The sequence below is a fragment of the Amblyomma mixtum genome, chromosome 7 (genome assembly GCF_055824585.1).
Source record: "Amblyomma mixtum isolate Tamu chromosome 7, ASM5582458v1, whole genome shotgun sequence".
Classification (NCBI taxonomy): Eukaryota; Metazoa; Arthropoda; class Arachnida; order Ixodida; family Ixodidae; genus Amblyomma; species Amblyomma mixtum.
In genome coordinates, this window is record NC_143018.1 from 140,837,976 (window position 1) to 140,863,889 (window position 25,914).

Genomic DNA, 25,914 nt, shown 5'->3' on the forward strand with positions numbered 1-25,914 from the left:
CGCAGCTGGCTGAGGGCGATAGGGGCTTGGGTCCCGTCGTCGAGTTGCAGGACGGCGCACAGCTGCGGCGTAAGTCATGGCTGGGGGCTCCATAGGCTGCGTGGTGGTCGGCGTCACACCCAAGGCCTGTTGAACTTCATCCCGGATGGCGTCCGAGAGCGATGAGAGCTGCGGCTGTGTTCCAGTTGGCAGCAATCGGCGGAGCTCCTCTCGCACAATTTCACGTATAACTTCCCGCAGGTTATCGATGTTAGCGGTGTCCATGCAACTTGCTGACAAAAAGCGCTGCTGGCGGTCATACTGGCGGGCTCTGGCATCAAGAGTTTTTTCCATGGTGGACGCCTCTTCGACGAATTCCGCTACGGTTTTGGGTGGGTTCCGTACGAGGCCCATAAAGAGTTCTTTAACTCCTCGCATAAGCAACTTCACCTTCTCTTCTTCCTTCATGTTTGCGTCGGCCCGCCGGAAGAGACGCTTCATCTCCTCAGTGTAGATTACGACGGTGTCGTTTGGGTGTTGTATGCGAGACTGTAGCAGCCGCTGGGCTCTCTCCTTTCGCACGACGTTTGTGAAGGTCTTCAGAAGCTGCTCCTTGAAGGTTTCCCAGTTCGTGAGACTAGCTTCCTCATTTTCAAACCAGATTCTTGCTGTTCCGTCCAAGGCGAAGAAGACTACCTTAATTTCGTGGCATGGTGCCATTGGTTAAAAATAGCCACATGGTCGAACTGTTCTAGCCATTCTTCGGGGTCGGCGCCAGGCGAAGCGTCGAAGGTTGGTGGCACCCGGGGCTGCTGAAGAATGACTGGTGTCGTCGTCTGGGGCAAGCTCATGGTGAACGTTGCTACTGGCTTTCGCTTCCGAGTAGGGTCCGGCAGAGTCCCGAACTCAGGTGCGTCCCCTAGCAGACGTCGGCTTGCGCGGTGGACTGGAGTCACGTCCTCCGGTGAATGGCTCAAAGGGCTCGCGTCACGACTTGCAGGGGGTGTCCGGTACATGGAAGGCTACCCAGCACCCCCACCAGATGTCACGTTGTAGTGACGACAGTCCAGTGGTCAAGAAGACACCAACCAGTCTTGGAAATGAAGCTCTTTATTTGGGCTGACTTGCGCCCGCAAAAGAACTGAATCACTCGGCGGCGGCCTAAGCAACAAACGCGCTCGTCGGTCGTCGAACTACGAATCCCCGCCGCTCGCGGCATCGCTCAATTTAAAGCCACCGAGGAAACTTCGAGATAACAGGTCAAGATCATCTACAGTAATCTAGGAAAACGTAGATGCAGCTCTTCATGGCGGTAGTCAATCGAGATTAGTCCGGTTGCTTCTCGCGTCAGAAACAAAAATGATAACACCGCTTTCCTGCGGCCTTGAGCGCGAACGAACGGACACTAAAATGATACGTGTCAATATGAAGCACATATAAAGCGCGCGCATGCGTACATTCATTCATACACACATACGTTACATATAGACAAAAGAATCTAGAAAATATGATATCAAATGCACATGTACAAGCATCACCGATCTTCGATAGCATCCAGAAATTCTTGAAATCGAAGTGAACGAATTTCCCCGGGCAAGGAGTTCTAGCTTGCGATGCCTCGTGACAAAAAAAAAAAACGATTTTATTTATGTTTCAATGCATGCGTAAATAGAAATATTTAGTCTGTGGTGGCGCTGTTTCTAAAAATGTTAAAAACTCATTTGCGTGCTCAGTTAAATTAGGCGCGGCTAGCTAATCAGAGTGATTATGTATATGAGGCATTTAATGTATCGGCGTGTCGAAAGAAGTGTTAAAAATAAAGCACGGAGCTTGGACGAGGGCGAGAAATCTTTGTCTAACGACCGCAGGTACAACGAATTTCTTTATCCTTCACAGATTCAGTTTCATTGGTGTCTGATTGCTAATAGGGAGTCCATACGATGGAGGCGCATTCAGTAAGCGGTCGGATGAGTGTTTTGCAGGATAAATAAAAGCTTTGTATGTTGTGGAGGCGCACTGAATGTCCCCTGCTCTTTGAACTGCTTTGTTACATGTTAGACTCATGTGTTTCGGCCAAGACATACATGTGAAAAGCAGTCCGAGGTCCTTATAACCCGTTGCTATATTTAAAAACGAACCATCAAACGATTCTGTGGCTAGAGAAGGAGAGGAGAAGTTACTAAGACATCAAGGCAGTTTTATTGCGGTTAATCTTTATTTGCCACATGCCGCTCCATTGACACAAGCAGGCAAAATAAGGTACGGCAGAGCACGCCATCGTCAGCAAACAATCGAATTTTCGTAGCTGTGTTAGAAGGCAGTTCATTACTACAGAGCACGAAAAGAAGTGGTCCTAAAACAGACTCTTGTGGTCCATCCGATGACACACCCACTGTAGAAGAAATGATCCAGTTGAAGCTTACGTGCTTTCACTGAACAAAAAGAAAACTAGAAGTCAAGTTAAAGATGGATGGATTGTTTAATATTTCGCTGAGTTTTTGCATGCTTTTTAGCGTGCGAGAAAAGCGAAGAAATTTTTTTAAGTGTTCTCTATCCGGAGTGAAAAAATGAATGTATCAGGGATCTTCCGGTTTTACTGGAGAAAAAATCAATAGCTTATATAGATTAAAACTTGTCGGTCGCGTCAGCCACGTAAACAGAAGGAAGAATACGAAAAATGACGCCAGTTGTCGGAAAACGCATGCTTTTGTTTGTTTTCGCTCTTTGACTATCATCCTGTTCCCGAAACAAGCTCGTGCGCTTGTGGTTACCAGAGCCGCGTAATTAATGTACATAAGCGCCTACTTTTTGTAGAATAAAATTCACTTCATGTACAGCGTACGTGGTGTCCACTCTCCCTCTGTCCGTGGGTTTTATTTGCGCTGGGAAAATCAGTCATAGAGTCGTGGAAATAATTTATATCTCGAAGGAGCACACTACGCTTTTAATTGTGAAAAAAAATGATGTTATTACTTGCGATAAAATATACCTGCAAAAGATTGACTAACTACGCTCTAACGCGCTCACTATTTCGCGAAATATTATTTACTTCGTTCTCTAAGATGAATTTGTATCCCATTGAGGCCATAACAATAGCTTATTTCCGAGATGAAGGATGTGATATTTGTCTGAAACAAGCAAATGACTGGTAGGTGCAGCCCACTCTCCGAGAAAGCTGCGAGTTCTCTTTGTACACAGTTACGTACTACATAGCGTGTAAAAGGATTAAAACAACTGACACTAGCTCTTGTTGAAGTCTACGACTTAAGCAAAAAGCACAAACGCTGTGTGTTTTTATTCCACGTCACTTCCTCCCCACATCGCTTTTCACAAAGGTGCAGCTTCTTGATGCAGCTTTGTGAAAGGTGCAGGTTTCACAACTATAGAGGAAGTTAAGGTAGTTAGCACACGGGTCCTCACAAAGCAACAGCGCAGCAACAAAGGACGGAGCAAGTAAAAACGACCACCGCTGCACGGAACAGGGCTCAATGTACAAGAAATAGGCTGGTCCTGTCTAATTGCTCGGGTCTTTGTCCCTGAGATGGTTCATTGTGAGGAACACCGGCTCCAGCCGTCGATTGGCCTCTTGTGCTGCAGGGTTTGCTTGAGCACCATTCTCGCAATGTTCTTGCAGGTTACGGCTTGACCGAGGTGTGCTGTGCAGTCACTCACACACGAGGAAATTGCCGCGACCACAAGACATCGGGTATCCCGATGCCATACGTCAACATAAAGGTAAGTCCGGCCGAGTGCTGATTATCGGCTTGGCAAATCATTGCAGAGTAGCTGGCCTCACCGACAGCCTGGCAGAAAGTCATTCAGGACGTAGAAGGCCTCCGCACATTGGTCATATTGACACCTCCAATCGTTTATATCCTCTTTTTAGGCCATTTCAAAAGCATTAAGCTGGTATTGGAACTACACTACACAATTTTACGTGACAGCGGAATGTGTGAGACATCCTGTTGCCATATATGCGCCAAGGCCTCGGCGACGTGCCCACAGACGCATCTCGCTTGCTCGCGCGTGCGCGTTTGCCACGGTTTTGGTAGCAGGGCTTCTGAAGCGTACCCGCCGCAGTGGCTCAGTGGTGAGGGCGTTCGGCTACAGAGCCGAAGTTCCCAGGTTTAAACCCGGCCGCGGCGGCAGCGTTTCGATGGACGCTTAACACGAGAGGCGCCCGTGTGCTCTGTGATGTCAGTGCGCGGTACCGACTGTCAAACTGCGGAGGCCCAGGAGCAGATGTGCTCAAAAGGGTTAAAAGAATGCCAGTTTACCCATCTTTGAAAACTTTCTTCTTCAAACTTCACACCGGAACACTGTCGGTCAAAACATGGATGCATGACAAAGGACTCTTTGTCCCTTGGTCAGCAGATTTTTTTCTATGTAAAAAACCTGAAACAATAGATCACGTGTTTCAAGGCGGAAGCCTTTAATGTCTCATCGTTGTAAGCAGCAGTTGTCGACAGAAAATGTCACGCTTTTCAATTGGTGGAAACGGTCGTGACGTCACAGTGCGCGAATTTCAAACGGGGCCAATTGCGCTTTGGCTAGTAACCATACAACCAATTGAAGGGATCGTATAGTGATGCTCCAAGTAAGTGGGACTGAGCTTAGTTAATTGCTTAATTACCCAATTAGCCTAATTAGCTTTACTAGTCAGGCCATATAAATAAATAAAAGCGATTAAGAAATTGGTCGAGCTCAGGAATCGAACCCCGATCTTCGGCGTGAGAGACGAGCACGCTATCCACTCCGCCATGCCAGCTCGATGGTTTGGAATGAACAAAGGCGCGTCTAGTGAATACGGTGTCTTCACTCACTCTCATCCTCCTCCATTCCCTTCCGGCGAGGTTTAGGTGTCCACCGACAAATGAGAGACAGATACATTTCCTTTCCTCAAAAACCAATTTACCGACGAGCGAGGCGTAGATTCGAATGGGCGATGGCGTTCTATGGACTCCTTGGCATCGCTGCAAGACGCTGTCGCGTTCCACTCTTAGGGGCGAAGCTTAACATCTTAACCACACATCAGTGACGACACTTTAGGTCAAAAAAGTGCCCCCCTGAATTTTGACGGGTGTCCACCGAGATATGTGAGACAGTTACTGCGTAATTTCCTTTTCTGAAATACAATTTTCATTTTCTTCATTACGGCTCCTCTTTATCTATCTTCTTTCACTCCCACCTCCCTTCCTCTACGGTGCGGTTCAGGTGTCCACCGAGATGACAGAGAATTACTGCGCCATTTCCTTTCCTCAAAAAGCGTTGCGTTCAAAGGGCAAGGCATCGCGCCGAACGGGTGGTGGCGTTCCCGTGGCCCCCCCGCCAGCGCTACAACGCGCTGTCGCGTTCCACTCCTAAAGGCGAAGCCTAAGCGTCATTAATTAGCAGTTAATTAGCATTCAGTCATTAATCAGTAATTAACAATTAATTAGTGATTTGCCATCACTTTGTAATTAGTACTCAAATATATGTGACGCCACCAGTGCCACAGAAACAGCGAAGATGGTGCGGAAAACACTTCCGCCTCTACCCACTTTAGACAGTCAAAGTGCCCCCTGAATTTTTTAGATTGTTGGGATGCGTTTTTCTTCTGGGATGTGCTTCAAAGAACCGTAAAGAAAGATTTACCGCTACACCCGCATGGCATCAGGTTCTTACCGGTAGGAAAACAGGACATCCCTTATGACACTATTATGCTCCTTGGCTTCCATAGCTTATGGAAAACAAGGACACAATTCAACAATGCGGAAGTAGTTGTGAGATCTCCACGCGAGCATTTCATTGAAGGTGTCATACGTCTGTATCAGACACTGCCTGATCAGCCATCTTGGTTAAATGTGTTGGATGACTTGGTTGAACTCAAAAAAATTTAACCTGCTGTGTCAGTGCAAGTGTTGCTGACATGTTTTACTTCTTTGTACCCGTTGTGAAAATGCAATAAAGAAAAAAAAGCGGTGAAGATCCGCAGGTGGTCGAAATTATTCCGGAGCCCCTCCACTACGGCACCTCTCTCTTCTTTCACTCCCTTCCTTATCCCTTCCCTTACGGCGCGGTTCAGGTGTCCGCCAAGGTATGTGAGACAGATACTGCGCCATTTCCTTTCCTCTGAAACCAATTTTCAATTTCTGAAGCGTCGAATACAGCCTCGGATACCAAGCGCGCTATCCAGCTCGAAGAACCGTGGCGGGAGAAGAGAGCGCTGCATCCAGCAGCTAGGAGACCTGTCAGAAATTCATTAAAAGATTTGTGACTGGCTGAGATTTGTAGGTATACTGGCGGAGACATCTACAGTCGGGACCGGATATATCGAATTATTGCTGATATCAAAAATCAGCACACCCCGTTGAAACTTCCATGCAGAAATATACGACTAGTGTTCGCGTTTATCGAACTCATGTTCAGCCGAACACTCGCTATATCGAACGATGGGACGCGCCTCTAGAAGTGTCGCTTCTAACAGCCCTCTAACCCCCTCGCGCCCGGAGAGGGGGTTAGCAACGCGGCTTTATGCGCGTACTGACAGCGGTAACGCTGGAAATTTTGACGACGAGGTGAACCTGGGTTGTGCCTGAGGGTGGCCTTCGGTATCTTGCACTAAATTTCAAACGCTGTTAAATGGTGTAGCCACCCTAACTAAAGCGGAGTGGTAGCCCTCGCCTAGCGTGCTGCTCTGCGGAAAGCGTTGCGGGAACCAACTGTGCCTTAATTTTATTCAGATTTATCTCTTTACAGCCTACTAATAAGGAAACGACATCTTTCAATGGGCAGTGGCTAGTTGTAAAGCAACGACCGTTGCGGAGCGCGTTAGGCCTAGCGTTAGGCGTTAGGCCTAACGCTAGGCCTAACGCTAGGAGGAGGCGACAGGTTGCTACGAGAAGCACGTCACGGACCATGGTTACAATGTATCCATGCTTCTAGATTACAGATAGGCTTATATTGTGCCAGTTTGTGTATCCAATTATCAATGCGCCGAACTGGTTTGTAGTTCTCATAGGCTGGTTCGGCTGTGGAAGATTATTTGCATATATTCCTGCAGAACTCGCATTTTTCGCACGATTTATATTCTAAATTTGCATTTTGTCGGCAAATGGCAAATTTGTTAGGCGACAAAGGTGGTTTCCATTTTGTCTGCTATTATTACCGGGTTCTCCACACATGCTTTTCAATACTTCGTTATATTGTCGTCTGATCGCTAATATTAGCCTGTAGCTTGACTTAACGGCCATAACGGTCAGCGTGGGTCATAGTCACTTGGAGAAGAACGTGGCGTCCATGTTCACGCGCTTATTTAATGACGCTCTTGCTGGTTGTTTTTCTTCGAAGGTGGCTGACGTCGAAACAGGCAAGAAGGTGGGCCCCGGCGAGTGCGGGGAGATTTGCATCAAGGGGCCAACCTGCTTCAAAGGCTACCTGGACAATCCCGAGGCCACCGCCGCTGTCTTCGATGAAGAGGGCTTCGTCAGAACGGGCAAGTTCATTGCTCTCTGTGCAGGACGACAAGCGGGATAGCTTGCGTGAATATCTCAGTGGTACACCGTAGTTTAGCTGGCTAAATAAAGCGAGAAGTGTTGAGCAACGCAGTGTAAGCCTGTACGCACCACCCGTCCACACTCTTTACAGGTGGTCTTCTTTCCTGGACATCCCCAACTAGCCGAATCTGTCGGCCGTCAACAGGTAACACCGCGTAACTCAGTGGGGATATGCTGAGGACGAACTGGTGGGCAAATATGCCAAATGATTCCCGGCGCACAAGAGACGAAGACCGACAGAAAACACACCACAAGGCGCCGTACTGCAGCTAGTTTATTTCCACGCAGTGCGCCTACATTTGTACAATACAGTGCATTAGCCCGGAGGAAAAACCACAAATTACGTAGATGATACGTCGGGTCCCTCCTTGATAGCGGCGCTCAACAACCTGTTATACGAGGGAACTTCGCTTCGTACAGTTTGAATATCGTTTATTGTCGATTAGCCTTCAGAAAAGCCTGCTTGGGCATTTGTTTGCAGTTAAGGGTGCCCTGATAATCTTAGTGATTACCTTAGTAAACACCTCGTAGGTAACGGAGTGCAGGTAACGGATGTCTCCTTTCTTGCGGATTGCGAGAACTTTACCGTTCATTCAAGCTTCCGGTATGCTCGAGGTCATAAGGCATTGCCTATACAGGTTGGCTAGTTTCTCTAGCACAATCACCTCCCCGTCCTTCAACAGATCTGCTGTTAGCTGATCCTCGCCAGCTCCTTTCCCCATTTTCATTGCTTCTAAGGCTTTCTTTACTTCATCTTTCGTTACTGGCACGATGTCTCATTGCTCTGCGCAGCTGCCTGTCTCATTAACGTCGTTATTGCGTTGACTATTGTATAGATTTGTGTTGAACTATTTGGCTACTTTAACTATCTGGTCCATATTGATTGCCCTCATTGTCTTTTAGTGCGCAATACTATTTTTTGCCTATGCTTAGTTTCCACTTGACCTGCTTTCAGGCTACCTCGGTCATTTAGAGCATGCTCCGTTCTCTGTATATTATACTCCCTATGTCGCTTACCTTGCGCTTATTGATTGGCATTGATACCTGTATCAGTTCAATTCTCTTTGCGGGGTTAGAGTCCTTGATGCTTTGGTGTTTCTTTATCAGACTTGTGTATAAAAAACCCCTGCTCCGAATTTTCGCTCAAAGACACTTCACGAGCGAAAAATTGTGCGGTCATTAATAGGCTATGTGTGGTGAGCTGTTGTCATAGTACGAAGAGCGCAAACTAAATAATCCTATAGAATACCAAAGTGAACTCGCAATGCACGTAGCGCACAGTAATAACACAAAAAGAGCGTCTTGCTACAAAAGGCAAAACTAACAAATTAGCAGAAGGTTTGATACAAAGCTGCTTTTGAACGCATGGAAAGAAAGTAATGGTTCGGAAAAACCTCATTAAGAACCATTTGTAGTTTAAATAAGTTTATTGGGCACAGCTTAAAGGGCAACTGAAGTGGTTTTAGAATTCGATGAGTTTAAAGTTGCCGAATGTACGAAATGTGCTGGCAAAGCCTGCGAAATCGTTCTGCTCTAGCATTTGAAATAGTGTTGTAATCGCCGAATGAAGTCGTCGTCGGCGTTCAGGCTTCTCTGAAGTTCATAGTGACGTGCAGAGGCCCCGATAATGACGTCCCGTATGACAGCACTTCGTTTCCAGTGAAGAAACGGTTATTCCATGGAAGAGAACTGACGCCATCGAAGGTAAAGCTCACAATGCATTGTTTGGTGCCATCTGACGACGCACAGCAGCATGCAGGCGAAAGCAGCGGACATTGAAATTTCGGCAACAATGACGTCACTGCCGAGTTTCCTCCCACTCCTCCATCGCAGTGAGGAGAAGCCTAAACCTCGTCGCTGTTTTAATCGATGATTATGAGACCACTTTAAATGCTAGTGCAAAAATTGTTCGCATGGTTTATCTAGAAGCCTGAGAGATTCGTATTCTTGAATAACCTCGAATTCTCAAAAAACTGTTTCAGCTTCACTTTAATCGTTAATTCATGAAGGCTGTTCATAAAATACTCGGTTGTTCAAGTCCCCTTCGTAGATTTTAGAGAAATTGTAAACGTGACATGTTAAGATATTTTTTAGCCATGACGCGATTCTGTACGACGGATTTTCTCCACACCATGATAGCTTGGTATGTGCCATCGGCAACGGAAGTAACCGACCTCCCCCCTCCCTTCCCCGCAGTTTCCGAACCCTGCCGTACTGCATGCGGGAACCATATGACGATGCACTCCTGGTGTGAAGACCGGCGCATTGAGCCGCTCTCGAACCAGTCTTCCTACGCACTGGTCAAACTTTGAGGGAGATGCTTTAAGCTTTTCAAATTCATAAGGCTGGCGCCACCCCTTACCGAAAAAGTATTAGACAGTCTATAGAGTGTCTTTAGACTTCTGTCTATAAAGTCTATAGACTGTCTATAGACAGATCCTAGAGAATAGTCTATAGGCAATACAAATGCCATACCCAGTCGATAGATTTGTGGCCATACACTTTTAGTAGAACTTTTGTCTATTGACAGCCTATAGACTATGAATAGACAGAAGGAAATGTCTATAGAAAGACAATAGAGTCAATAAGAAGCGTCTAGACTGTCTAATGACCACTTTTATAAGGGACGTGCGCTAGCAATCCGTCTATCTCACTACAGTCACCAGATTTTCCGGCACTGGAGAGCAAATTGTGAGCATGGCCCGATGACGTCATCTTTACAACCTGTACATATTCTTTTTTTGTTCGAATAAACCTTGAGTTGAAGGTTACCGCCTGTCCCGTATTTTAATATGTTGTCCTCGTTTTTTTTGCGCTATCATGTAGAAGAGTACGACGGCTGCTAGTCAGGTGGGTGGATGACATTAGGAAGTTTCTAGGTATCAGGCGGTCGTAACTGGTGATGTACATGGTTGATTGGAAGTTAATGGTAGAGGCATTCATGCTGCAGTGAACCTATTTAGGCTGATCATAATGAGCCGTATTTCATTTCATTTCATTTTATTACCTTAAAGGCCCCTTAAAAGGGATGTTACATAAGCGTTGGCAAGAATTAAAAGCACAAATTCACAATAACAGGAAAGTTTCTACATTATCAGTGGAAAGACTTGGGCAAGTGATGATGGCAACGTTGTTTGGAAGGCCGTTCCAGTCTGCGGCTGCACGAGGAAAGAAAGAATTAGAAAAAGTGACGGTGCGTGAGCGTGGACGGGCAACTCGTAGATGACGCTTCCACATAACTGCAGTGTAAAAAATGACGAGCACAAGGAAAGAAACACCTACGACACAGACAAACGCTGCACTAACAATAGTTCGGAACGGTACATCTGGTTTGTGCGTCTTGGCACTGAAAAACACTTTCAAAGCATTGCCTTTAAAATTGATAATCTGCTTGGACAGCCTATCGTTTCCCACATCTTTGCAAAGGTTGGCCACTTTCTTTTTTGCAGTGGCGGGACTGCCTTTCTTCAGGGTAAAGTTTTTTTGCACAGCCTGAAAGGCTTTTTCGCTTAAAATACCTGCCGGTAAAACAACAAACCCTCCATTTTTGTCGGCCTAGAGAAGAGAGAGCCCGTTATCTTGAAAGTAAGCAACCACTTTCCGCAAAGACGTGCCAACATGACTATTATTAGACAAAACAGCTGTTTTCAAAATAGTGACCGCACCTTCGAGCAAGCGTCTCTCCCGTTGTTCGGTCGGCGCTTTCTTTGCTTTGGCTGGTGCGAGTAGATATGCGTGCTGATCCACTGCACGCGGCACGGAGACCTGGCGTGCTCCTCCCTCGCAGGCGACACGGGCTACTACACGGCGCGGGGCGAGCTGTACGTGCTGGACCGCCTCAAGGACCTCATCAAGTGCATGGACCAGCAGGTGGCACCAGCCGAGCTGGAGGAGCTGCTGCAGGAGCACCCTGACGTGGCGCAGGCGGCAGTCACGGGGGTGCCGCACGTCCAGTACGGCGAGGCCCCCATCGCCTTCGTGGTGCTCAAATCGCAGCCAGCCACCGAGGACGAGAGACGAGAGAAGACGCTAACACTTACTGCGTACATAAAGAGTGAGTGGGTCGACCACAGAGGCATATCTATACTCCGTTTCATACATAGCAGGCAACGCTGCCAAAGCTAGCGCGCCTGTTCGCGCAGGCTAAGTCCGCACGCAAAAAATAGTTCGCCATATAACCAAAGCGAACACAAGCATATTTCGGTTTGGTTTGGTTTATTTGGGGTTTAACGTCCCAAAGCAACTGAGGCTATGAGGGACGCCGTAGTGAAGGCCTCCGGAAATTTCGACCATCTGGGGTTCCTTAACGTGCACTGACATCGCACAGTACACGGGCCTCTAGAATTCCGCCTTCATCGAAATTCAGCCGCCGCGGCCGGGATCGAACCCGCGTCCTTCGGGTCAGCAGCCGAGAGCCGTAACCGCTGAGCCACCGCGGCGGGTCACAAGCATATTTCGTAGCAACAAATCTTAAGTGCCGTGACTGGCACCTCCTGGACTTGGTTTTACCTCTTGCCACGTTTTCGTACTGCGACGAGAAAAAAGTGCAGGTGGCGGTATGATACGCGGTTGGTAAGGCGAATCGCTTCCACTAAATCCGCGCCCAAATAGTAGTTCGCACTCCGTCAAAATTATGGCCAGAGAGCCCGAACACTGAGCGGCTCACAACTTCGACCTGCTCTTTGTATTCGTCCAAACAATGACCGGATTTCGAGAAGAACGAATGATTCGTGGAGGAGTAATATAGCTTCAGCAACCTCCGCAGCGTTGCCTGCTATATATGAAACGGAGTATAGCAATGATTTCCTGGGGTAGGAACGCCTCCGACTTCTGGTAGCGGGAGTGTAGAATTCCACGTTGTTCCCTTTCTTTAAATTCCACATTCGTCAAGCAGCATGGTTCCGAGGGAAAATAGAATAAACCCTCCCACGAGCTGCTTATACCCCGCTTATTCGTTTCGTGCCTACCTGTCACAGGCACAAACCTGCTGACCAATCAGGAGTGCGAACGCTTCACAAAAATTGGCAGCGGTTTAGCTCTGGTTAACCCTGGAAGATTGCGAAAGCAACGAGGAGACAGAGAGAGGCGATGGAGTGCGCGCGGCAGCGACGGCAGCCCCGGCACACTAGCTATGCAACTGGCGAGCGCGGCGGCGGCACCTCGAAGTCACCCGCGCAGCGACGGCGGTGGCGCGCCAGCTGTGCGCCGTGTGACGTCACTGCTCCTCGCGCATGCGCAGTATGGCCTTTCGTCAGCTCCGCGAAATGGCTCGGCGACTCGCATAGTGTTGCTTTCGCAACAAAAACGTTCCTCCACGCAGCGCCATGCGCTCCTCGTGTGTTGGCGGTGCTTTCGAATGCAGCGCCTATAAACGAGTCCTGGAAGTTAAAGCTTGTTTCCCCTTTCCAGCATGGCTTTATCCGCGGCAGATCAACTGAAACGGCGTTATTAACGGAAAAAGGAAATCATACTAGATGCAATCGAAAATCGTGAAATTTTTATCGGAGTATTTGTAGGCTTTTCAAAGGCTTTCAGACGACTCAGTCATGCTGTTTCATTCAAGAAACTGGAATTATATGGAATACGGGGAGCGCCTCTACACATAAGTCTTACCTCCAAAATCGTTTTAGAACCTTCAAATAGATTCTCATCTGTCATCATTTCAAGCAATTTGTACCGGTGTACCGCTGTAACGCAAGGTAGCACATTAGAGCCTCTTCTGGTTATATTGTATGTAAATGATGTAGTTGCAATTCATGAAAAACCAGAATAAGTTTAAGAAAGGTTAAAACTGAGCAAAATATGAGGGCATAGGCAACGAGGAACACACAAAACACCACGGGCGCAGTGGTATTTGTTCCTCGTTGCCTATGTCCTCGTATTTTGCACAGTTTCAACCTTTCTGGAACTATGAACCAACTAGCCTTCAAGAACGTCCTACCAGAATAAGTTATATATGCAGATGATATCAGTTTATTTTTCCAAGGCACCTCGTTTCAGTTACTTCTAATTATAAATGACGCATTGAATGCATTAATACGTGGAGAGAAAACAATGCACTATAAATAAATACTGAAAAAACTAAAGCATTTTTTTTTTCAAGAAGGACAATTAGTAATTAGCAAGAACTTCGACATAAGGATTGGGAACACCAACATAGAGTTCAAAAAGATGATTAAAACACTAGCAATACTCTTTCACAATCATGTGAGCTGGAACGCCCAAGTTCATTCTGTCGTCGCTCGTCAGTCTAAGTGCGTGGCATTCTTGCTAAATACCGATACTTCTTTCTTGTTTGTATCAGTCAAGTTAAAGATTTAAAAATCCATTTTCTGTCGCATTTAAACTACCGTTTTCTTGGTTCGAGCACTACAACAGAAAATAATATGCGTAAAAACGACGTTACAAAAAAAACTCTCCGTTACATAGCCAATGTAGATGCTGGAAAGGCTCTTTTGGACGAAGACAAATTTAGCTCCGGATCATCTACCAACAGTCATGGCTAGTTCCAACACATGTAACCATTCCCCTCAAGCCGAGCCCTGAGAGATGTAAGTAAAACAGCGCTAGACACGGGACGAAGGAAGAACAACACAGCACAAGGCGCTGCTAGCAACTCGATTTTTGTTCCTCCAGAAGCGAAATATATATCCGGAAAATAAGAACACAAAAACATAAATATAAACAGTACAGACACTCAGATACATAAAGTGCAATCATTGCAGGTGCACGCACAAGTCACAAAGTTGGATAGCGAATTTCCTTGTCAAGTAGCTTAATGGATGGCTTGCTGACGCAGTTCTGTCCTCTCTGTTGAATGATTAGTGCCTCGAAGACTTCCCTTGCCCTTTTCGATCTATATTTCTTAATAACGCTCGTGCGGTCCAAGAACGGTGTGCAGTTTTTTGACTGGCAGTTTTTGCAGTGTATGGCTAGATTGCTGCCAGTTCCTGTAGGATGTAATCTGGCGTGCTCCATACACTGCCATACACTGCAAAAACTGCCAGTCAAAAAACTGCACAACTTTCTTGGACCGCACGAGCGTTGTTAAGAAATATAGATCGAAAAGAGCAAGGGAAGTCTTCGAGGCACTAATCATTCAACAGAGAGGACAGAACTGCGTCAGCAAACAGTTTTGTGCGCTGGTTCCTTCAGAAGTATGTATTACCAACTAGCCCAACAACAAGTGTTGCTCAAGTGTTGCGTCAGCAAGCTATCCATTAAGTTACTTGACAAAGAAATTCGCTATCCAACTTTGCGACTTGTGCATGCACCTGCAATGACTGCACTTTATGTATCTGAGTATCTGTACTGTTTATCTTAATGTTTTTGTGTTCTTATTTTCCGGATATATATTTCGCTTCTGGAGGAATAAAAATCGAGTTGCTAGCAGCGCCTTGTGCTGTGTTGTTCTTCCTCCGTCCCGTGTCTAGCGCTGTTTTACTTACATATGATGTACCAACTTACCCAAGCCTCCGCCTTAACCCTTAGAGATGATCCAGTCGAACACTCGGAGTTTCCTCCCGGGTGGCCGTCGGGCTTCGTTGCAGACCTTTCTGGCCACTCAGGGACACATCCGGCTGTCCTCGCCTTTCAGGAAGCAGGCACCGATGTCCGTCTCCCGGGTTATTGCACGTACCAGGCAAACAACCGAGCTTGCATTCTCGTTCACAAATCGCAAACAGCACTTTCACACGACCTTGAAATGAACGACGACTACACCGAATATTCCTTGGTCCAAATCCTTCCTTTACGACGCCAGGACCTTTCCCTGTTCGTGCTCAACGTGTACGTCCAGCCCCAGACGGACCCAGGTCGACGAGATCCTCTACAAGGCGATCCGGGTGACAGGCAAGGCTCTACTCGTTGTCTTGGGCGATTTCAACGGCCACAGTATCCAGTGGGGTTACCGCGAGACAACAGTAGAGGTCGACGCCTGGCTGAACTCGTTTCCCGACTCCAACTCACGCTCCTTACAGACTCCACATTCACCACTGGGGACAGTACGTCCATACCACGAAGCGACACATGCCCCGACCTCACCCTCACGAAATTCATTGGACACGCAACATGGGAGAATCCTAACGATACCCTGGGTAGCGACCACTGCATACTCCGTGTCACCATTCACACACGCGCGTCCCACAAACGTTGGGGCCAGGCCCAACTCACACAGTGGCACCAATTCCGCACGGCTCCCATCCCAAACATCCTACTAAGGGAGAGGTACGACATTTGGGCCAGTCACATCACTGCACTGCAATGCGACCACACTCAGACCCTTCCTCTAACGGACAACAGGCCGGCGGTGGACGCTCACCCCCTTCATATGTGGGAGGCTCGCCGTGGTCTCGTCGGCCTATGAAAGCCCATACACAAGTCTAACTGCCGTCACAATATGCGCATAGCATAACTGACCCCACACGCCGATGAATATGCTGTCCGTTTCGTCGACTCCAACCGGATCGCACGCTGCAACCGAGCTGCAGGACAGATGAGCTCCAAGAGCCCCTGGCACCTCTTTCGCGCTCTCCTAGATCCGTCTAACACTTGCGGTAAAACACAACGCAACCTAAACCGGGCTCTACAGAACTACTCGGGCACGAATGCACAGATAGCTGAGGATCTGTGTGAGCGCTACCTCTGCCGCACAGAGACAAGGTCCTGAGTTCCAGTATGCAGCACCAACATGACCTGGACGCTCCTTTCGCGCTCCATGCCTTAGCAGCCATAGCCAAGACGAGAAGGTGTACGGCTCGCAGTCCCGATCGCATTACAGTTATTCTGCTTGCGAACCTGTCCGATCGAGCGTGTGCCCAATTCCTCGGCTACATCAAACGGATTTGGGACGGGCTCCCCCTCCATGGCGAACGGAAAACCTGCCCGTAACATTCATTCCTAAACACGGAAAGACAGTACACTTTGACAACTTGAGACCCGTTTCGATAACCTCATGCGTTGGGAAACTCATGGAGACGATGGTTCGAGACCGGCTTTCTACCCATCTCGAATCCAAGGGTCTGTTTGCATACAACGTGTACGGGTTGCGCTCGCACAAGCCGGCCCAAGGCGCACTCTTACAACTCCGCGAGGACGTCATCGCTGGCATTAGACCCGGAGGCGTTTCGATAACGTCAAACACGGCAACATTCTGTCGGACCTCAGCCGCACCGAGTGCGGTGCAAAGGCGTTCAGCTACGTCCGGGACTTCCTCTCCCAACGGCAGGCCCTGCTCCGGATCGATGATCAGGAGTACGGACCTTACCGCATGGAGAACAGTGGAACTCCTCAGGGCGCTGTACTCTCGCCTTTGCTGTGCAACATGGCAAAGACGGAGCTACCATCCCTCCCGCAGCGGGTGGAGGGTGTGCACCACGCTATGTACGCCGACGACGTAACACTATGGGTTAACCAAGGCAGCGTCGCTGATATGGAGGACAACCTCAAGCAAGCCGCGACCGTAGCCGAGAGTTGCGCCAACTCATGTGGGCTCGCTTGTGCCCCAGCAAAGTCCGAGCTACTACACATTCGTGCTTGCAAGACTGACTCCACCTCGATGTGCATTACCCTCCGCGAGGGTCGTGTCCGCGAGGTTCACGGGATCAGTCTTGGCTTACACATTCACCGCTGGCTAAAAGCCAACACCACCATCGCCAAAATCAAACCATCGCCAAACACCACCATTGCCAAACCCTGTAACCCGCAGGGATCACTCCGTATCCCGGAGCTGTGGCGGCACCCGTGCCACACAACATGACTCTACAAACACACGAAGGCTGGAGAACAGCGCGTGCTCGGGCGCTGGATGCGCAGCGCGGTTCCAGACCCGGCGTGTTCTACGTTGACGTCGCAGGCCCGACTCCATCCGGCCACTACACAGCAGCCGTAGTTCACCAGAACTTGCAAACCAATGGGCTCTGCTTCCGCGCCTAGAATGCCCACCGGGCTGAAGAAGTCGCTGTCGCCCTCTCGGTCTCAGACCCCCAATGCAAGGTTGCAATTTCCGACTCGCGTTTCGCTTGCGAGAGCTATCTCAAGGGCGAGGCCCTCTAGCCTATGACACACTCTACAGCGCCGTTAGGGACGCCGAACCCACGCCTAGACGCATCGTGTGGGCGCCGGCCCATCAGGGACTCCCTGGAAACCAAGCTGCAAATGCGGCTGCCCGAGCACTTATCCTCCGGGCAGCTACTTCCGCGTCCTCCCCAGCCGATGAGCCTAGCCGACCGCTTGTGCGGTTTGGTGAAATTATAGACGATTACAAAAACAGGAATCACCATTTCCCTCCACCGGCAAAGGGGCTGTCGAAGGCAGACGAACGCATTCTGCGACAGCTACAAACGAATACCTACCGGTGTCCCGCTGTGGCTGCTCGCTATGAACCGAAATTTAATCCTTTTGTGGCCACACTGTTACGAGCTTTGTTCTCTTTTCCACATGGTGTGGGCCTGTCAACACAGTCCCCACTTCCCTGCCCACCCAACCCCACCCCCACTAAAGAGGCTTGGGAGACCTTCCTCCTCGAGTGCTCGAGTGCGACGGCGCTATATGCCTTCGCACGCCGAGCTCGCGAGGCGGCGGGATGTTGCGGCATCCCGGACTAGGGACGCGGACCAAAAAGATGCCGACACTCCCTACCTGAACCGGCTCATCCTCTATATTTGATTAATAAAGGTTTGCTCTCTCTCTCTCTCTCTACAATGCTCCTACCGATCACCTATTTTCACACTAACAGATTATACCAGTTCATAGCTTGTACGAATATTATTTAGCAGTCAGATACAAAAATTGTCTGAAATATGATAACCGAGGGTTTCTAGACTTAACTTCCCTCACACGAGCTATCCCGGCTTATATCCTCCGATATACACAGAAAAAATTTATTCCTTTCTGCCGCACTAACTACCAAAAACAAATGCTGCGTTTCGACATGTCCCACTTACTAAACCAAGTACAGTCTATGAATATTATGTTGCAAAAAACAACTTGTGCGAAATTGCAGGATATAAAAGGAAAACTTTGTTGGGATGTATTTTTTTCAGTTCATATCTAAATATTTCCAATTTATATACTGTATATGTGTAAAAAGGGTTTTGTGAAGATATTTGCAGTGTACTATGTCTTAACTTCCTGCTGTATGCCATGTAAAGGGTGATCTGAGGGCTACTCAAATGATCTCTGATCGTTTTTTACCCGGACCCACCCACACCTAGGACGCAAATAAACAACCTCAACTACAACTTGTGATTTTATAGGCGCCTTGCACCATTATAATACAAAGAACTGTCATGGACAAAGTGCAGACCACAGCCGATCTAGGTAGGGTGGCTGTGGGTGAGTCTCTTTGGCTCGGTAAAGTGGTGTTCGAGATCAACATATGCAGTTTTACTACCTCTCTGGGCTACAATTAAAATCTCCTGATTAGTGATGAAACGTGTCGCACCTTTGTGTATGCCCTCACCGTCATGAAGCGCCTTGAGTTGTATAGAGGTCTCCGATCGCAGTTTCAACAACTTGCTCAGTAACGTCGAAGCTATTCGTTATTAATGGAAGAGGGAGTGTTGTCTACATATGAATCGGTTGGAAAATTCTGTATTTATTATGTTACGTGGATAATGTTTAGACCAGTCTTAATGTAGGATGCGAAAAAAAATCAGCTGAGGTTTAGCTCCCGGGCAAGTTGCGTAAGCAGCGTCGAGAGCGCGCGACTTGGCCCGCGGCAGCGGCGGCGGCGCAGCGATGGTCCTGCCGCCTGGCGGAGCGCGGCTGAAACGGTTGCTATGGCAACGGCGCCCCATCTGTTTAACCTCGCTGCGGCTCAAGGTCAACCGTGGCCACCGCTGGGGCTACGCGACGGCTCGAAACCTGGCGCAGTATTGCTTACGCAATACAAAAAACTCGCAGCGTTAGAAGGTGCTTGTGGCGCTTACAATATTTTTTCTGTGAGCCAATGCTCCTGAGCTGTTCGACGTCATCGACCCTTGGCCATCTGTTTACTAACGGTCAGAAGGAGAGCGTGGCTCCTAAGTGTACAATGTAAATGATCGTTTCGTAATCCATGCTTTCTTCAAACGTTCGAAATCTCATAGCACTACAGAACAAACTTCATCTTCTCATCAATGCATCAATTCTAACAACCTTGAAAGCTACGGACGCTTCATGGCGTCACTGATTAAGGCGAAGGGCCTTGTCATTAAAGCTAGTAGGCCTTGCTAGCCCCATTACTAGAAAAGCCGGCGGCACGTGTTAGTGTCTCTATTAGTCTTATCCAGTTAGTGTGTATTCGCAGGTGGTAAAATTTTTCGTTTCATTCCTCAGTGCACAGTCTGCGTCCAGGTCGAACGCTCACGATGTCGCACTAAGGCTTTCGCCTTCACAGCGCGTAAGCAGCCTTAAAGGAGCACTAAGGACAATGCCATTTATTTTATTTTTGTTAGTAAAATCCGACAGTTCGGCATTTCGGGGCTTTGTTGCCGCTTGTCCGGCACCGAAAGGTGCATTGAATGCCAAGAGATTTGGGTTGGAAGTTGCGAAACATTTTCCCGCCGCTCTGACTCAAACTCGGGACTTTGATGAAGTAATTCATCATCACCATCATCATTTATTTTCCCTTAGAGGCCTCAATGGGGCATTACATAAGGGGGTGGGGGGTTAGAGATGGTTATAACGGGTAACAAAGGTAGAACACAAATATATATGGCAAGCACAAATAAACACAGTAAACGCATTGAAATTAACAACGCAACAAATAAGCGAATAAAAAGGCTTTCTACAGGATTCGAGGAATACTTTCCTGGGTTGATTTAATTGGCAATACCGTCAGGAAGTATACATTCCACTCGGATATAACAGTTGGCAGAAACGAATTATTGAAAGCTTTAGTGGTACCATGAATGCGCTGTACACCTGGAACACCGGAACATTGGAGAAAAATTATGTAAACTAGCGGAAACGCGGACTGCGTCATAGCTGTGAGCGGGCGCGCGCTGCCGCCTAGCAGCCGCCGAAATCAAGACTACCGCCGTCCGGACGCTCAAGGCCTCTATCAGCCGTCGTCGCTTCGTTTACGTTTGCACCAACGTTACGATGCATCCCGTTCCCGATTCCGGCAAACAAGCTCTTGCAAAGAACTGCTGCCCGCACTTCAGCGACCTCTACCTGACGCGGCCGGTCGCTGTCACCGCCGAGCCACCGTCGTGACTGATGTGCAGAGAGTGGTACTTTCGGGCATAATTAAATTCTGTTGCGACAGTCCTCGTAGGGTTGGTTATGCTGCACAGCGTCTTGTTACGTTAACGAAGCGAACACGCCGAGCGGTGCGTTTGCTAATATAGGGGCACGTCAGACATTAGCTACGCACAGCTCTTTTCCTTGTCGTGCTGTTGCACGAACTTCGTCCGAGGAGCACTTAGGCACTTGGAGGCCCTCTAATGCTCTTAGCGGCCCCCTAGCGTAGGGCGACCTTTCCAACCCAGTCCGCAAAGCTTGGCTTGCCTGTTTTTGTCCAGCTCCCTCAGAAGCCTAAGCCAGGGCACCCGCTAGCGAGCCGGTAGAAATCTTTCGGGGGTGGATTTTGCTTACAGTCCCCTAGGATGTTTTCGTCTGTTGTTATGCTACCGCAGTGTAAGCAGTTGGTACCGATGGTTTGTGTGGTAATTTTAGACAGAAGAATGGAGGTCGTGAATTATGGCGCCAGATGGCGCCATGTACCCGGCAGATGGCGGCAGGTACCGGGGCCTTTCGGCAAGGAGGTCCTGTGAATGACATCAGTTGTTCAAGCAAGGTTATAAATCAAACAACGCGGCGTGAGCGAGGAATGGACAATCGGAAGGTGGCTGCCACGGGAAGATTCCGGAGGTTGCCTACCAAACCAACACGCCCTCTGAAGAGCGGCACCCAAATTTCGCGTGTCCTACATCACGTTTGCTTCCGAACACAGCCTAAATGACGAATAAAATCTTACGATAATAAATAACTTTATTTTCTGCTTTAAGTGCAACTATGCGTTGCTTTGTGCAAAGCAATTTTCTAGAGAAGCCTGAATTACAACAGGGTGCATTAAAAAAAGTAATCAAGCAATTAGCTTTCTTGAGAGGCAAACTGCCATACCCAGACATCGCCACTGTTTTGGGGCAATTGTTCCAGTTGTGGGTTTCTGAGTGGACACAGGCCACCAACCACCGCGGGTTCGGGCTTCGCGCGAGCCAAGGGCCCCGATCAGCCGCCACCACACACAACCTGGGACACCGATGCGGCGCACTCAACCTCCTCTGGGAGGAGAGCGATTCGCCGCAAAGAAATAGGCCTCCAAGTTCACAAAGGAGACGTTTATTCACGTCGTCCTTCAGCAGGTACACAAACACTCTATAGTCACCCCGTCTCGGGGGCGCGTGAGGAGCAAGGCTCCGCTGCGCGCACGAAGCGACTAGAGCAATGCGCGCCGCTAGCACGCCGCTGCAGGAGAATGTCCCCGCGGCAGAGCTGTGATCTCTCTTTCGTGTCGACCGTTGGGCCGGTTGCGAGAGAGAGTAGGCAATAAACGCAGGGTACGCCTGTCGTAGGTCGCTGGACCCTGCTGGACAGGCTCGAGCCGCTGCAGGTCAGAGGACACGTGCGGGAGAGCTCGAGTATGCACTTGTCCGTGCCGGCCTTTGCCGTTCGGACCAGGGCATACTCGAGCTCGCCCGCACGTGTCCTCTGACCTGCAGCGGCTCGAGCCTGTCCAGCAAGGTCCAGCGACCTCTGACAGGCGTACCCTGCGTTTATTGCCCACTCTCTCTCGCAACCGGCCCAACGGTCGACACCAGAGAGAGATCACAGCTCTGCCGCGGGGACATTCTGCAGCGGCGTGCTAGCGGCGCGCATTGCTCTAGTCGCTTCGTGCGCGCAGCGGAGCCTTGCTCCTCGCGCGCCCCAGGGACGCGGTGACTATAGAGTGTTTGTGTACCTGCTGAAAGACGACGTGAATAAACGTCTTCTTTGTGAACTTGGAGGCCTATTTCTTTGCGGCGAATCGCGCTCCTCCCAGCGGAGGTTGAGTGCGCCACATCGGTGTCCCAGGGTGTGTGTGATGGCGGCTGATCGGGGCCCTTGGCTCGCGCGAAGCCCGAACCCGCGGTGGTTGGTGGCCTGTGTCCACTCAGAAACCCACAACTGTCGCCCAACGTGAGGCACGGGATAGCGCGTCAGCTACCACGCTCGTGCTCCCCTTTCGATACTGCACCGAAAAGTCGTAATGCTGTATCAGGAGAGCCCAGCGCGCCAGCCGACCCGCAAGCTCGCGGAGCCGCATCAGCAAACTGAGCGCACTGTGGTCTGTCTGCACCACGAATTGCGTTCCATCAAGGTAGCCGTCGAATTTGCGCAGTGCAAACACGATGGCGAGGCACTCTTTCTCGGTCACGGAATAATTCCTCTCCGAGGGCAGCAAGGAGCGGCTGGCAAAGGCCAGCGTTTGCAGCACGCCATCGAATTCCTGTAGGAGAACTGCTCCTAAACCCAGATCGCTCGCGTCAATCTGGACTACGAACTGTCTGGTCAGGTCGGGTAGCCTGAGCTGCGCTGTCTCGGCAATGGCACTAGACAGGAGGCGAAAGGATCGCTCTTGCTCGGGCTCCCATCGCCACGCGGCAGTCGTTCCCAAGAGCTAGGTCAAGGGTGCCGGCACGCGGGCACCGGACGATAAAAGTAGGCCATTCCTACACAATGGCGCAGGCCGTGTACGCCCTTGGGCGCGGGAAATTCGAGTATGGCTCGAAGTTTCTCCGCATCTGGCTCAATGGCGCCCCAGCCTCAGCGACTGCACCCCTGCCTCAGTGGAGGCTTGAGCGGGCTGCACGAACGAGGGAGGCAAGGCTCCTAGATCGGTGAGCGGTGTGGTTTCCACAGGGAACCGGGCCAGCGCCTCGCCGTTCCCAGAGCAGAATTGACTGCTCACGGGGCACGGCTGCTGCTGTTCAAAACTGCCGGTTGCGGCAGCGTGACACGAACTGCTTTCGCACTGGGCGGAAAGCTTGCACAGCTGAGGCATGTGACCAGCGGATGCACCGCAGGGTGCTCCCGGTACAGCTCTAATGGGAGCCGCGTGGTCGACATTTTGGGTTGTGTCACCGTAAACCCCAATGGGGCCGCGGCAAACCACGGTGTCTAGCTATTCGAAGGAACAGCAGCCAGCGGATAAAACGAAGCTACAACTCCGTAGGGAGCCGACATGTAGCTGCCGAGTGCCCCGCTGGGGGTGTTAGACATGGTGCGCAAGCGTGATCGTCAAGGCGACCTGCCCGGCTAGCTCAGTCGGTAGAGCATGAGACTCTTAATCTCAGGGTCGTGAGTTCGAGCCCCACGTTGGGCGCCAGTTGTGGGTTTCTAAGTGGACACAGGCCACCAACCACCGCAGGTTCGAGCTTCGAGCGAGCCAAGGGCCCCGATCAGCCGTCACCACACACACACTGGGACACCGATGCAGTGCACTCAACCTCCGCTGGGAGGAGAGCGATTCGCCGCAAAGAAATAGGCCTCCAAGTTCACCAAGGAGACGTTTATTCACGTCGTCCTTCAGCAGTACACACACACTCAATCGTCACCCCGTCCAGGGGGCGCGCGAGGAGTAAGGCTCCGCTGCGCGCACGAAGCGACTCGAGCAATGCGCGCCGCTAGCACGCCGCTGCAGGAGAATGTCCCCGCGGCAGTGCTGTGATCTCCCTCTCGTGTCGACCGTTGGGCCGGTTGCGAGAGCGAGTGAGCAATAAACGCAGGGTACGCCTGTCGGAGGTCGCTGTACCCCGCTGGACAGGCTCGAGCCACTGCAGGTCAGAGGACACGTGCGGGCGAGCTCGAGTATATGCACTGGTCCGAGCGGCAAAGGCCGGCAGGGACAAACAGTAGCGTACGCACCTTACGCTGTCTCGGAGGGATCTCTCTCCGGGCCCCGCTCGGACGGTCGCGCGGTGCGCGGCCGCCCAAGCGGGGCCCGAAATCCCGCCAAAAGGCACCAGTGGCAAAGGCCGTTTGGGAGCCGGGGCGGAGCTGTGGCCAAATGACAGTGATTAGTCACTCAGCCGCCTCTCCACCGCCTGAGGCAGGAGCAAGGGAAAGAAGAGAAACAACGCGGGAAGCCGGCACAGCCGCGCACAGGCAACGGCGGAAAGCCAGGATTCCCACACAGTCCAGGCCTAAAAACCGGTGCCATCAGCAGTCTGGGTAGCTCTCTCTAGATGCGCGCGTTAGGTTGACAGCATTCTTTGCCTCGGTGCTCTGAGCCCAGCCTACTAACCCAAAATATCGTTTTCAGAGAGCGCCATACCTAAAGCCTGCAAGCGCATGATTGTGGCGTAGAAACGCACTACGCGTCCGCCAAAAAAAAATGCTTGCTCCTCTCCCTGTAGTCTGTGTGTTAAGGTGCTGCGATCGGCACGGCAAAGCCTGTACCACATCTTTTTTGCGGCAAGTTGTGAATGTCGAAAACTGTCAGAAAGCTGGCGACAAAAATCTTTCGGAGAGCAACCGCCACGTTTTTTTGTTTTTGTTTTTTTGTTTTCAAACCATACCCGCTTAACGGAAATTCCTCTCTCAGCCTGGAGACTTTTTGCTGACGTGTGCCTCAGAGAAGTTCGCGTTTTCGTGGCTCTGACGAGAAAGACGGATAAGCGGGCGATATCCATTTATTGAATAATTTTCACATACTGCGTCCCGGCATGAGGCAGGGGCCGATAAAAAAAGTGGCCGGTGCGTTTAACACCACTTAAGCAGATCTTCTACGTGCAAAAGCGCAGTGACGTAAATGGTGACTCCACAAGAGGCACCAGGGAAACGAAATGGCGCAAATCTCAAAGCTCTGAACTACTTTTTCGGGGTGGCCCGGGCAAATTTTTTTCCAAATGACCCCGGTCAAATATGGAGTTTGCCATTGTGTCGGGCACGGTCAATTATGGTTGGGCATTGATTTTGGTCCAAATCGGCCTAATTCAAACCTCGGGCGTAGCCCGAGAAAAATTCTTGGCGTTTGGCGTCACAGTTGCAATGGCAACGAGCAATGCACAAGCAAGATTCACAAGGAAGATGCAAGATGCACTAGAAAGATTCCTGCTCTGCTCTGACCGACTTATATCAGTGACTAAAAACATCACAGAAACACATTCGTGACAATCAGCAGCATATGACATACTATGACAGCACAAGGATTCGCCGAGAACATGTAAGGCAGAAAATGCAGGGACCTAACAGATGCCTCCTCCTCTTGCAGACCTCGTGGCTCCCCACAAGCAGCTGCACGGTGGCGTACAGCTGGTGAGCGCCATCCCGCAGACCGAGACGGGAAAGCCGCACCGCCGCCAGCTGAGGGAAGCTCACGTGGCCGCCCAACGCGAGCAGCAAGAGTGAAGAATAAAACGCCGACTCCCTG

General features: G+C 50.0%; 1 protein-coding gene and 1 non-coding gene across 5 annotated transcripts in view; both read left to right on the top strand.

Moving 5' to 3' along the window:
• LOC149337719 (uncharacterized) overlaps positions 1-25,914 on the top strand; it is an 82,737-nt gene extending 56,823 nt beyond the window's left edge. The window contains exons 8-12 of one of the 4 annotated variants that reach the window (XM_089553481.1): positions 3,614-3,714; positions 7,309-7,453; positions 7,606-7,659; positions 11,302-11,568; positions 25,756-25,914. In XM_089553481.1, the coding sequence (XP_089409607.1) occupies positions 3,614-3,714; positions 7,309-7,453; positions 7,606-7,659; positions 11,302-11,568; positions 25,756-25,892 (704 nt within the window). In that variant the 3' untranslated portion in view covers positions 25,893-25,914. Of the gene's footprint in view, positions 1-3,613; positions 3,715-7,308; positions 7,454-7,605; positions 7,660-9,710; positions 10,286-11,301; positions 11,569-25,755 lie in introns of those variants that run through there. The other 3 variants (XM_089553482.1, XM_089553483.1, XM_089553484.1) reach the window with 3 other exon arrangements.
• On the top strand, positions 23,793-23,865 carry TRNAK-CUU (transfer RNA lysine (anticodon CUU)). The gene has a single exon. It is a non-coding gene; the product is annotated as a tRNA-Lys (tRNA).